The sequence below is a fragment of the Lycium barbarum genome, chromosome 4 (genome assembly GCF_019175385.1).
Source record: "Lycium barbarum isolate Lr01 chromosome 4, ASM1917538v2, whole genome shotgun sequence".
Lineage (NCBI taxonomy): Eukaryota > Viridiplantae > Streptophyta > Magnoliopsida > Solanales > Solanaceae > Lycium > Lycium barbarum.
This window is the reverse complement of record NC_083340.1, coordinates 23,327,512-23,341,531: the sequence shown is the minus strand read 5'-3', so window position 1 is coordinate 23,341,531 and position 14,020 is coordinate 23,327,512. Positions and strand designations below refer to the sequence as shown.

Genomic DNA, 14,020 nt, shown 5'->3' with positions numbered 1-14,020 from the left:
ATTATTTATATCCGACCCAACTACATAAAAATCCTACAATCCTGCGATCCCCTTTAAACATGTAACCCAGGGTGAAAAACTGCGATCATTGGATCGAAGGTTTTTATTTAGTTGAGTCGGGTTTAAAAAATAAAATCCGATTATTTTTGGGGATTTGGAAATTTCTGTTAAGATAGGGGTATATTTAAAAAATTTAATGACGTGAGGGTTATTTTTTATTCAAAATTAGTTCGGAAAATATTTTTAGCCCTTTTGCCAACGTACAGGTATATTTTTGACCCTTTTCCCATCTTAATTTTCGGTTTACTTACCCAATAGCATTGAGGTTTTTCACTTATTAGCATTTCTCTCTAAAAAAAATCCCAAATCCTCAAACTCGCCGGCCTAGCCGCCGGTACCGGAAAACCTCAGCATCAATGGAGAAAACTGAACTGAAAGACGAAAAAACCAAAGAAGTAGAAGTAGAAGAGGAACAAGTAGTGAATCCATGGGAAGTATCAGCTAAAGATGGGGGCAAAATCGACTACGACAAATTAATCGACAAATTTGGTTGCCAGAGACTCGACGAAACCCTAATTCAAAGAGTTAAACGACTTACAAATCGAGAACCACATGTTTTTCTTCGGCGTGCAGTTTTCTTTGCTCATCGTGATTTTAATGATATATTGGATTCGTATGAAAAAGGAGAGAAGTTTTATTTGTATACCGGAAGAGGACCTTCTTCTGAAGCATTACATTTGGGTCATCTTATCCCTTTCATGTTTACAAAGTAATTGAGATTTTAATGCACATTGCTTATTTGTTTCATATTAGTTGTCATGTTTCATGTCTCGAGATACAAACTATATTAACTTTGACTAGCACTTGTACTTGTGTGTTTGTATTTTCTAACACTTGTTCCAAAAGTATTTAAAGTGGCGGGTCGAGGATCTTCCTGAGTTATATTTAAGTATAGCTCACTCCTTACCTGCATGTCCATGCAGATACTATTGGTGGCGACGAAGCTAGTAGCTCACGAGTTTGCTAGAGTTGATCTATTGGTTGAGGTGAGCCGCCGCTTTGTTCGTGGAGGCTATCAAAAGTGTCTTTATCATTTATTTATTAATGTTTTTTTTTTTCTTTTGGGATTTAAAAACTCAAGCCTTTTGTAATTCTCTTAGATGCTCCATGGTCTAGTGTGAGATTTGGACAAGAGTATTTGATTAATATTTTGAGACACTAATTATCCATAATTAATTATTATATTATTTGAGTGCTTATTTAATTTGGTTAATGCTGCAAAATTATGATTAAGATATGAAAATGTGATTCGCCTGGCCGGTGGTGTGTGCTGGGTGCCAATCATGTCTAGAGGGTATTTTGGGACGTGACAGAAAATTTGAGCATCAATAGAGATTTGAACCCATAATATAAGAAGAAATGGCCCAGTCATTTGAAATGATATATGAGATAAACAAATCTTGACTTGTGAAATAAATTAAAGAAGATTAGTGGTTGGGTTATATTCCACAATATGAATAAAGACGGGGGTAAGGTGGAAAATGATTCAAGTGCTCTTGCTTTTTTTTCTCTTTTTTCTATATAATTATTTTTTATTGGCGTGGTTTAAGAGAATAAAGTTGCCTCTTTTACTTTACCAGGTTCTCTAATTATATACTCTTTTGATGTAACTACAACAAAGAAAATTTGATTCTTTAAATATTATTCGTTGTGTAATAATTTTTGGTGGAAGAATTATTCCCTTATATATTTTATCAAACGCAAGTTTATGATTCTAATAGAGTCACTTTACTTTAGTTGACACCTAATATAATTTATTTAGTTTTAATTCCGTAGATAAATTGGTTGTTATTTTACTTATCAAGATGCTAAAAAGTCACGATTCTGCTTTAAAATTAATTTATGCTAAATTGAAATATTATATCTGTTGAGGTGTAATAAGTTCCTAACTTACTTTTTGGAGTAAAGAAAATGCTAATTAAATTTGCGCTCCTACTGATGTTCGATTCTGCAAACAGAGAACATGGCTATGGGTTAAATGAGCTATGGTCTTATGGGTTAATGAAGTAAAATCGAGTAGCTAAATTTTTAGTTTAAAGGTAATTTTAAAAATTTTGTTAAATAGTGTGGTAAATTTGATCACATAAAATGGAGGATAATATAATTAGTATTTCAAAGTAGAAGGTAAATTTGACCATTTTCCCACTCTCTTTTTAGTAGGTGTCTCGCCGTGAAAATAAAATATTTATCACTTTATTTGAAATTCTGAAGTTGGAGGTCAAGATAGAGTTGTATTTGATTATAGATGTTTGCGAAAAATATGCTGTTGAATATACTAAAATGGGAGGAAAAAAGTGAAAGCGCTATTTTAGGTGTTTGCCAAATTTCAAGTACAAATTCAAGTTGTATTTGGAATTTTCGTGACGAAATGCTGAATTTCAAATAAGGTAAAAAAAAAATTTAGAAAAAAGTGAAAAATTTTCGTGGCCAAATGGATTCCTAGTGACAAGGGTCAAAAACACCCATCTACTTTCTTTTATTAGCTTAGTTTGTACTGCATTACAAGTCAGGGCTATTTATTCGGAAATGACTCAAAATGCCCTTAACGTATTAGAATTGACTCAAAAATGTCCTCCTAGATAAAAAATGTTCTTAAAGTTAAATTCAAGCCTAAAATTACCCTTCTTTTAAGAAAATTTTATGTGGAATAATTTTGTAAATTAAATATATAAAATTATTTTTATTAGTCCACATGTAATTACACCCAAATCCATTCACAATCTAACCCATTAACCCAAATACATTTGTAAAAGACCCAGTTCTTACTTCTTACGTTACCAAAGTTGAAAAAATTATCACTTAATTGGATGCCCAAATCAATCTCAATTCCCAATTTCACAATTACCAGATTTTCCTTTTTCAGTCCGACCCGATCCACTTAATTAAAATTAAAATAACCCATAACAAATGAACTCTTACCCACCTAATTAAAATTAAAATAACCCGTAAAAATTGAACTGTTCCAACTATCTTTCCCATTTCAATTTTTTCCTCTGCTTCATTAAAGTGTCAAAAATACCCCTTTACTTTAAGAAAAAGGTTAAAAATATCTTCCGAATTAATTTTGGGTCAAAAATACCCCACGCGTCATTAAAGTTTTTAAATATACCCCAATCTTAACGGAAATTCTGAAATCCCCCAAAATAACTCGGTTTCATTTTTTAAACCCACTCCATTATTTAAATCCGACCCAACTACATAAAAATCCTACAATCCTGCGATCCCCTTTAAACATGTAGCCCAGGGTGAAAAACTGCGATCATTGGATCGAAGGTTTTTATTTAGTTGAGTCGGGTTTAAAAAATAAAATTCGATTATTTTTGGGGATTTGGAAATTTCTAAGATAGGGGTATATTTAAAATTTTTAATGACGTGAGGGTTATTTTTTATTCAAAATTAGTTCGGAAAATATTTTTAGCCCTTTTGGCAACGTACAGGTATATTTTTGACCCTTTTCCCATCTCAATTTTCAGTTTACTTACCCAATAGCATTGAGGTTTTTCACTTATTAGCATTTCTCTCTAAAAAAAAATCCCAAATCCTCAAACTCGCCGGCCTAGCCGCCGGTACCGGAAAACCTCAGCATCAATGGAGAAAACTGAACTGAAAGACGAAAAAACCAAAGAAGTAGAAGTAGAAGAGGAACAAGTAGTGAATCCATGGGAAGTATCAGCTAAAGACGGGGGCAAAATCGACTACGACAAATTAATCGACAAATTTGGTTGCCAGAGACTCGACGAAACCCTAATTCAAAGAGTTAAACGACTTACAAATCGAGAACCACATGTTTTCCTTCGTCGTGGAGTTTTCTTTGCTCATCGTGATTTTAATGATATATTGGATTCGTATGAGAAAGGAGAGAAGTTTTATTTGTATACCGGAAGAGGACCTTCTTCTGAAGCATTACATTTGGGTCATCTTATCCCTTTCATGTTTACAAAGTAATTCAGATTTTAATGCACATTGCTTATTTGTTTCATATTAGTTGTCATATTTCACATCTCGAGATACAAACTGTATTAGCTTTGACTAGCATTTTATTTTGGGGATAATAGTCAAAAACACACTTCAGGTATTGTTTTTTCGCGAGCTTCATACCTCAACTATCACCTATTCCCTTTTACTACCTGAATGACGATGATAGTTAAGGTAGGAAAAGGGAACAACGGACAGTTTGGGTATGAAGCTCGCGAAAAAACGATAGCTGAAGTGTTTTTTTTTATCATTAACTCTATAGTTTTTGATCAAATGAATATGAGAAAAGTTGCAACTTGTAGTACTTGCCATATAGTTTTTGAATATCTAAATTTTAAATGTAAAATATTGAGTTGATCTAATCTAATTTAGCTTTGAAAATGAGTCAAATTGACTTTCAAAAACGGAAACATGACAACAGATATGAGACGGAGGGAGTATTTGTTTATTTTTGTTGTGTTGTAGGTATTTGCAGGATGCTTTTAAGGTGCCACTTGTAATACAATTGACTGATGATGAGAAATGTATGTGGAAGAATTTGTCTGTGGAAGAAAGCCAAAGACTTGCTCGTGAGAATGCTAAAGATATTATTGCTTGTGGATTTGATGTTTCCAAGACTTTTATTTTCTCTGATTTCGATTATGTTGGTGGGTAAGTAGCCTCTTTGTTTTTCCTTTCCGAATGCGTTTTGTACTACAAGGAAAATGTTTTCTTGAGAAGTCCTTTTTTGGATTAGGTATACATATGGTAACCATACCAGGAGTGGTATATGGTACAAAGGATAGTTTTTTGGTGATATTCTTAAGCTTTAAAAGATGAAAATAATGTTTAAGTGATTATTGAAGTACTGAGTGAGAGTTGGGATATTTGTAAAATGACAAGTCATTTTCCTATTTTTGATGGAAAGCATCCTTAATGCAACAAACTTTTTTGTTTTAGGGGGCAGTGGGCGCGGAGAGAAGATTCAGTTTTATGGTTTTCATTTTTTTTTTTTTTTGGCTATTTAGAATGATAATTTTGGTTTACTTGGTATGTTGTAATTAGAATTTTAATGGACGTATAAGGATGCAATCAACTTTTGCTTTCTTTCAAATTCATGCATACATCTCCATTTATTTTTATTTACATACTTTATGATGTGTTTCTTGTTTGACAACTTAGAGTATTGGTGCTAACAAGAACTCTTTTCACAGTGCTTTTTACAAGAACATGGTCAGGGTTGCAAAATGTGTCACATACAATAAGGTGATTACTGCTACTTTATTATCTAGAGGAACATCTTATGTTAAAGTTCTTAAACCTATTGCGCTACGTGGTTTGTTTTTCAGGTTGTTGGCATATTTGGTTTCACAGGTGAAGATCACATTGGGAAAGTTAGTTTTCCACCAATTCAGGTAGTGTACTCCTTAATTTCATAACTCTAGTCTGTTTATAACTTACTTTATTGAGCAAAAACTTTTTTTTTTTTCTTGAAGTTTTGGATAAATGCTTCTGAAAAGATCTTCATACTTTTCTAATGTTAAGATATCTTTATATTTCCATCACTGCAGTGTCCCCATTTTTAAACCTAGGGAATGAAAACATAAAGAAATATAGAGAAGACCACAATGCTTTGATAGACACCTTCCATTTGTGAAGCTAACATGCCTTATATTTCATATTTGTTTTCCTATTTTCACGTCAAATAGGTAAAATTGGAAAGTCAAAAGCTTGAAGAAGCTGGAATAGTAGCTTACTCTGAATCTTATATGGATTTTGTCTTTTCCTCAAAATTGAGGAATTTGAATTTGGTTTTGGAGTTGATTTGGACACATGGAGAAACTTACATAGCTGAATTTACAAAATTGCAGGCTGTTCCATCCTTCCCCAGTTCATTTCCTCATCTGTTTGGCAATGATAACATTCGCTGTTTGATTCCATGTGCGATTGACCAGGTTTATACTTGCTCCTATTTTTCTTTGTCAGATTTCTTCAAATTTTTGTTTTTGACATGTGGTTTATTCAAATGTCTAATTATATTCGAATGATCGAGCAATGTATTCCTCTCCTAGTAAAAACATGAAGTAATATGTTTTGTTGTCAATAAAATAGAACTAGTGATATAGCCGGATGGGCATATTTTTGTTTGAGAGTGGTGGTTATTTCCCAATCAGTAGAAGCAATCTTCATTTTTCACTGCCACAAAGACCTCCTCATAACAACTTCCACTATGAGAGAAACCAGTGAGTTCACGTAAGGAGTTCTCTTTTGATTTTAATGTATTTTTGGCGTACTGATCTGTATAGTTGGCTAGATTAATGAGAGGCTTGAATTGATTTTATACATTTTGCACTATTTCAAGTCGACACCATCTTGTTGTGTTATGCACTTAAGATATTTGACTTATCAAAAGAAAATGCTGGATGCGCCATCTCAAAAGTCTGCTCATGTTCCTGTTCAAATGATGGTATTATATATTTGGGCTCAAGTTATTGTCTCGTGATATTACTAAAAGTTGGATGCAACAATATCTCTTGATAGGTGCCTCTCTTTGGCCTTTGCACGCGTAATCTGCTGATGATATATCTCCCCTTTCTTTTGGATTGTTAGATTTATGTGTCCGGTGATTAGACATTAGCCTCAGAGCTTATGGTGCTGTCTTTGCTCTGTTATCAACCTTGAGCTATTCTCTAATGAAATTTTCAAATTGGCTAGTTCGTGGGCATATGGTTGTTGACACAATTTAGCAAGGTCAAGCCTTCATGTGGACCTAGTGGATTAAGTAGGCCACATCAGTGGGAAATCTCCTATTTTGCTTTTAATTAAACTGATTAGATGATATATAGACGGTGTCATGTTTTCTTCAAAGAAAAAGAAAACAATTCAAAAAAATGGAGGTTATGTTGAGTTTTTACTGCTTCTTTTTTTTTTTTTTCTTTTCTTACATGCAATGTCTCTCATGATCGTTAGATAGCTTTCACCCCTGTTTCTATTGAAAGAACTAACATCACTAAGTGATTTTTCAGGATCCTTATTTCCGAATGACTCGAGATGTTGCTCCTCGGATAGGCTATCACAAGCCTGCTTTGATTGAATCATCATTCTTTCCTGCCCTTCAGGTTTTTTTTTCCTCCTTATAGACCAGTGACTGACTAATTTGAGTTTTGTTACAAATATATGATCAAATTTCACTTTGATCACGCTTATGTGATTAAGCCTTTTACAGTTAATTAGTGGAGTAAATTGTTCTATTATGCTTGTCGGTCCTCAACTTGTTGCCACGAGGGTTTAACTCTTCTGGCCGCAAGATGACCCAAACAACACTGTTAAAAGAAAAAAATTGCATCATCGTTAATCAGATAGTGAGAAAGAATCACTATCACCTCAGTGACCCCTGGTATGGTCCTTTTGAGCTGTGGCAATCTCTAAACCCTAATTCCTTACAAATGGAAGCTGTATTCTGCATTGGTACTAATTCTGGGTATATATGTGTATTTCTGCTTCTCATTTTTTAACAGTTAACTTCTTACCTTTCTGAATGACAAAAAATTGCAGTTCACTGCATGTGCTTCTTCACAGCTCATAGACCAGTAAATGTAGCATCTTTTGCTCATAGACATGTAAAACATAGTTTTTTTTTTTTTTTTTTTTTTTTTTTTTTTTTTTTTTTTTTTTTTTTTGTGTTTGTATAGGCTGAGTAATGCAGCATTTCTGAGAGCTTTATCTCCCCATGGAGCTTCTTGTACCTAGAACCTGAGGTTGTGATGCTTCATGCAAGAGAAGCATTTCACGACTAAGAGACCTAGTTGCCTGCTCCATAGGATATGCAAAGTTTAGTTAAGAACACTTTCATTTACCATAAGCATCAACTTCTCAATAGATATTAATCTGATTTTGGAAACTGTTTAATGAAAAATCCATAAAGCATGTGAATGGCACTCCTTCATGAAGGAAACACAACAAAAACTTTCCTTTCCGAGATGTTCAATTCAGTCAAGCAAAGCCTCAGTAACATTTTCAAAGGATTAGTCCTAGTGGGATATTGTTTGGTAGAACCCTTGCTGTCCACATTGCAAATAGTCTCTGATGTCCTTCTACTAGGTAGATGGAAATGTGTGTGACTAAATCACCTTTCACATTTTCAAAATGTCCAAAAGATTCTATTTTCTTTTCTTTTTTTCATTTTCCCTCTATTTGTACCACTACAATGCTCTTCGCTGTTGAATTTTATTCTTAATTTGTGCAATTGAATGATTCTTGAGTTCCAACTTATATGAAAGGTATCAGTTCACTAACTATATGAAATGGCTATTTCATTTGTCTTTGTTCTTTGTCTGATGTGCCTGCTCCATGCTACTGGTATCTGTCTGATTCCAAATAAGCAAAACTGTTTCTCATCCTTGTTATTTGTCAAATTAGTTTGTGCACACATGTTTCAGCTTATGTTGTTTAACGTGTCTGCTTGTAAATATTGTTATGCTTTTCTTCTGTTGATATTTTACTTTTCCACCGTTGAACATTTGCAGGGGGAGAATGGAAAAATGTCTGCTAGTGATCCAAATTCTGCTATTTATGTGACTGATTCAGCAAAAGAGATAAAAAACAAGGTTGGGCTTTTAAATATATTATTGCACACCTTCTCAGAAAAAAAAAACCGTCTAAACAAATATACTTTAAACATTTCATACACGACATGTCAACGCTTCTATCCTTTTGAAAGGCATCCATTTTGTGCGTAATCCAGTTTTTATTGATCTCCTTTTTCTTCATGTTGGCCTTTCCTTCTTGGAGGAGGAGGGGGGTTACTTTAGATAGGCATTATATAAACAATGCATCCAAGGGTGTGACCTAGTTGTCAATGAAGGGGGTGCAATCCGTGGAGATCAGGGTTCAAATCTCAGGAGAGATAAATAAACCTCAAGCTAATTATGCTGTCTGATCTAGGGCAATTCTCATCACTGACTCAGATGTGCCTTCACTATACTGTCTGGGCTTTTATTATACCTTTTTGCATGTATTACTGGGAGAACTATAGCATTTTTGCTGGAGCATCTTGTTAAATCATCTTTGTTAAGGGGTCGTGGTATTGGAACATCTAATCCTACAGCATCTGGTTGGCTGTATAAGAAAACAATAATCGTGGCATACCTAATGCTTCAGTTGGAGGTACAGTAGAGGACGAGGACGAGGAAGTGCAACTGGATACTCAGGTCATCCCGAAGAAAGAAAGTTTCAAGTATCTGGGATCGATCATTCAAGGGAATGGTGAGATTGATGACGATGTCAAACATCGTATTGGAGCGGGATGGATGAAATGGAAGCTCGCATCGGGGGTGTTGTGCGATAAGAAGGTGCCGCCTATGCTTGAGGGAAAGTTCTACAAAGTGGTGGTTAGACCGACTTTGTTGTACGGGACGGAATGCTGGCCAGTGAAGAAAGCTCATGTCCAGAAAATGAAGGTAGCAGAGATGCGGATGCTGAGAATGGATGTGCGGTCATACCAGGAGAGGTAGGATTCGGAATGAAGCGATTCGGGACAAGATGGGTGTGGCCCCAGTGGTGGATAAGATGTGGGAAGGGAGGTTGAGATGGTTCGGCCATGTGCAACGGAGATGCGTTGATGCATCAGTGAGGAGGTGTGAGAGGCTGGCAGTGGTGGGCCCGAAGAGAGGGAGGGGTAGGCCAAAGAAGGCCTGGGAAGAGGTGATTCGGCAGGATATGGCGCTACTTCAGCTTACCGAGGGCATGACCGGTGATAGGAGGGTGTGGAGGTCGAGTATCAGGGTAGAGGGCTAGGAGGGGGTCTCGAGGATTTCTTTTCCGCATTAGGAGTTTTATTATCTTTGTTCACTCGCTTATTTTTTATCTCTCATATAGCTTGCTTGTTTCTCTCTTTCTTTCTTTAACGTCATTTATCTTATTATATGTTGCTATTACTGCCTATTATTATTGTTGTCTTGGCACCTTTTCTTGAGCCGGGGGCTATCGGAAACAGCCTTCCTACCTCCCAAGGTAGGGGTAAGGTCTGCGTGCACTCTACCCTCCCCAGACCCCACCATGTGGGAATACACTGGGTATGTTGTTGTTGGAGGTAGAGTGGATGGCAAGATTCTTGCAGCTTTTGAAAGTACATAGGAGCTAAACCAACACCAAGATACAGTGGTGAAAGCACAAGGAAAAGGGGTGTTCATAGTAAAATCATGCTATTAGCTCATGCGTGAAAATGACAACTAGGAACAAAGCTGGCCTTGGAAATTGATATGAGAAAATAAAGCTCCCACACAAAGTGCAGTGACATGGTTGGTAACACAAAGCGGCATTTTTGACCAACATAATCTAAAAGAAGAGGTGTAATTATTTGTAACAGATACGGCCTTTGCGAGGATGGGTTTTGAAGATGTGAACCATCTCTTTTTATTCATTGTAAGGTCACTTCTCAAATTTGGAGTATGATCCTGAATTTCTTGGAGCTGAAATTGTATATGCCAGAAAGCACACTAAGGTTACTCATATACTGGTACATAAATTTAAATGTTATTGACAGAGACATGAAAACACCTTGCAACACTATCCCCACAGCTATCTGGTGGGTGATTTGGAAGGCGAGAAACCAAAGGATTTTTGAAGGAAGAAAGGGATGTTTGTGGAACAGTGGAAGATCAAATACAAATGTATCTTTACTATAGCATACTGGTGTAAGGTGACAAATGTTTATGATGTCGATACTTAGAATTTCTCAATTCCTTTCATGTGCACTGAGGTCTTCAGTTTTTGCTTTTCATATCGCACATCCTGACGTTTAAAGGGATATTATACATATTGATTGCTCTATGTTAAACAAGTTATTTCGATAAGCAGAATAATGACCTAAATATTAACGATGTGCAGATAAACAGATATGCATTCTCTGGTGGGCAAGACTCAATTGAAAAGCACAGAAAGTACGGAGCAAGCTTGGAGGTAACCAAAATTATATGAACTGAATCGCTAATTCATGGGACGGAATGCATTTCTATTAAATGACTGTGCGTGCTTGAATATAGGCAGCTTATGGTTGCAATTTATCTATGCTTGTTCTCTTCTCTCTTATATCAATAACTTTGTACCATCTTAGCTATGGAAAAACAGAAAGCAAACTAAAACCAGAGTCTTGGATGCTATGCAGGTTGATATACCATTTAAATATCTTGGCTTTTTCCTGGATGATGATAAAGAGCTGGACCACATTAGAGAGGTTAGTATTCATACTTTCTCATGGCATTTCTTTACTAACTCAAAATTTGCATTTGGAGAACTCCTGCTTTTAGTGTTCAATTCAGTTCAAGCATGGACTACCGGCAGTTGATTTACCAATAATGGGTCATATGCTCAACTTTCAGGAATATGGATCTGGTCGTATGCTAACAGGTGAAATTAAAAAGAGGCTTGTTGAAGTTCTAACAGATTTAGTTGAAAGACATCGACGAGCTAGGGAAGCAGTGACTGATGAGGTAACTAGCAGTAATTTTCGGTGAAACCTAAAATTAACTAGCTTTGCTGAATTTCAAATAACTCATTCTCCATTTTGAATTGCCTTAGATTATCAATTCAATTTGTCCCGACTATATCTGAATTTCAAATGACACAATTTCTCTTTAGTAATGTAGGGATTTAGCTTCGTCTTCTAGTTTAAGTGAACACAAGGGGATTGAAATTAGCACCATGTCCCCATTTTCTTTATCTACATAGGATGCCGTACCTAACTCATTGTTTCCTAGTGGTGTTCTCACTCTTCCTCGCACAATGCACTACATACGTCAAGGGTGTGTTACCCTCTAGCTGGCCCAAGTACCATCGTCATTTACAACAACAACAACAACAACCCAGTGAAATCCCACATCGTGGGGTCTGGGGAGGGTAGAGTGTACGCAGACCTTACTCCTACCAAGGTAAAAAAAAGATATGTCAGGGTGTGAAGGGCTCCTTTTGTGAGTATGACATTCCATCACAGTTATTTCAACACTCAATTTGATGCCACTTTTACCAAAGTGTTCTTTAGTGCATCTGTTGCTTGTCCAAATTACTGGATATCTCGTCTCCTTTTTGTGTTTATCTCTTTTAATGTCCTCTTATGTTTTTTTTTCCTTTCCTTTTCTGTTTCCAATTTCACTAATTGAATGGTCTTTCCTGCAGATGGTAGATGCTTTCATGGCTGTCAGACCACTTCCCAATATGTTCAATTGAATGGGCAAAGTATAATTACCTCTGGATGTTCAATTTTTGAGGCTACTAATCATTATTTTCCATTTACTGAGATTTTTCTTCTTCAATTGTAACATTATTTCTCTTTCCTGTAGTTTGTTACTCGTTAACTCGTGTTATGTTTGTAAGAACAACATCAAGAAGGTGGATTTGTGGTAAATTTAAAATAATTTATTTTCTAATCACTTGTATTCCCTCTTTGTCTGGTTCTTTTATAGTTTTAGTGAAACCCGTTTTTTTTTTTTTCTGGCGGATTTAGTTGATGTCTGGAAAATATTTTTCTGCCTTTACACAACTTTGCTGCAATTACAGGATGTACAACCTGAGACATGATTAGAAATGGCTTTGCAGTGTAGCTATATTACAATGTTCAGATCTTAAAAGAGTAGATGTCAATCCTATCTATTTCTAGTTAGCTGCTAATATAAATATAATATAAATGTGGTCAATAGCTAATCCATATCATATAAATGTCGTTAATAGCTAATCCATATGTATAAAATAATAAATGTGGTTAATAGCTAATCCATATCCATATCCGAGGTTTATAAACAAATCATCCAAAAAGAAATCTTAATATACGATGTGAATGTAGCATCGAATCCTCCAAAAAATGACGTTACACTTCATTTCTTTGCATTTAATGGAGGGTTTTAATCTTAAACATCAACTTTTACTCATTAATTTTGTTTGTTTTTGGGTTTGAATTTTAATCATCCACCATCATTCTTTTTTTGGTAATAAAGACTTTTATTACCAAAAGAGAATATGTGCAACACATTAACATGATATTCTGGAACTGGACGTCACGCCCCAACTACCAGAATGACATAAAAGACAAGATCCTATTTCTAGCTATTTAAGGTTCACAGACTAAACAATTGAGAGATTGCAGATTTCTAGCTAGACTAGTCTTCAAATATCCTCTATGAAACACTTATTGCACAATTAACCATGTGAAGACTGGCATGCTTAGTTGCTTCCGCTTGAACATAGTAAATTCCCTAAAAGGCAACTCATGTTTTGAAAATTGCCTACTAATATCACTTTTTTTTTTCTTTTAGAACTAGAATATCACCCAACTATCACTATTTTCCTCAAAAGATACTAAACCCCACAAAACTTTCCTTTCCTCCTAGTTGGCATGCCATGTCACATTGAAATTCTATTTTTTTAATAATAAATTTAGATAATTTCAAAGACCTCCCTCCAGGTTTTGCTTTATCACATTAATCTACCTTGTGATTTATAATATTATCCTTACCTCCCTTATTTTAATTTTCTTGTAACCAATCTTTAAACCTATTTATTATTAATATAAATTTAAACCAAATTAACCCTTAATTAGTATTAATTTTTCCAGCAAAATATCTTAATGAATACATTTTTTTTGATTGTTTCACTTCCCGTTGAATCTCCAAACACGAACATTCAACCCATTTTATTAACAACCCCCCTGCAGTAGTGAGAGCAGTACCAATATGAATTGATTTTTTCAGAATCGCCTTTTCCAGTGTTAATAAGGACCAAGCGGTTCCATCATTAGTGGAACAATGCTATTGTGCAAAGAAAGAGAGCGCATGAGAAACAATAAATGAGAACATGAATTATAACAATACAGATGATGCATTTTTGTGGACTGGAGGTGTTGATGCATCAAGGAAGGCTCTGATAGCACGGGAAACACTATGTAAGCCTAGGAGTGCAGGAGGATTAAACTTAATAGATTTTTCTGTTTGGAATAAAGCTGCCATATGCAAGCTGC

General features: G+C 35.3%; 1 protein-coding gene across 1 annotated transcript; it reads left to right on the top strand.

Annotated features, from left to right (window-relative positions):
- Nucleotides 1–3,527: 3,527 nt before the first annotated feature.
- On the top strand, nt 3,528–12,440 carry LOC132635568 (tryptophan--tRNA ligase, cytoplasmic). The gene is made up of 11 exons (XM_060351997.1): nt 3,528–4,001; nt 4,501–4,686; nt 5,229–5,280; nt 5,364–5,429; nt 5,886–5,969; nt 7,041–7,133; nt 8,541–8,621; nt 10,903–10,974; nt 11,180–11,248; nt 11,394–11,504; nt 12,187–12,440. The coding sequence occupies exons 1-11, from the start codon at nt 3,649–3,651 to the stop codon at nt 12,235–12,237; spliced, it is 1,218 nt and encodes a 405-aa protein (XP_060207980.1). The 5' UTR covers nt 3,528–3,648; the 3' UTR covers nt 12,238–12,440.
- The last annotated feature ends 1,580 nt before the right edge of the window (nt 12,441–14,020 follow it).

Excerpts from the sequence above, each read along its gene's own strand:
- LOC132635568 (XM_060351997.1), top strand. The coding sequence starts at position 3,649 with ATGGAGAAAACTGAACTGAAAGACGAAAAAACCAAAGAAGTAGAAGTA. Across the intron at positions 5,970-7,040 it reads TTCCATGTGCGATTGACCAG|GATCCTTATTTCCGAATGAC; the intron begins GTTTATACTTGC and ends GTGATTTTTCAG. Across the intron at positions 10,975-11,179 it reads AGTACGGAGCAAGCTTGGAG|GTTGATATACCATTTAAATA; the intron begins GTAACCAAAATT and ends GATGCTATGCAG.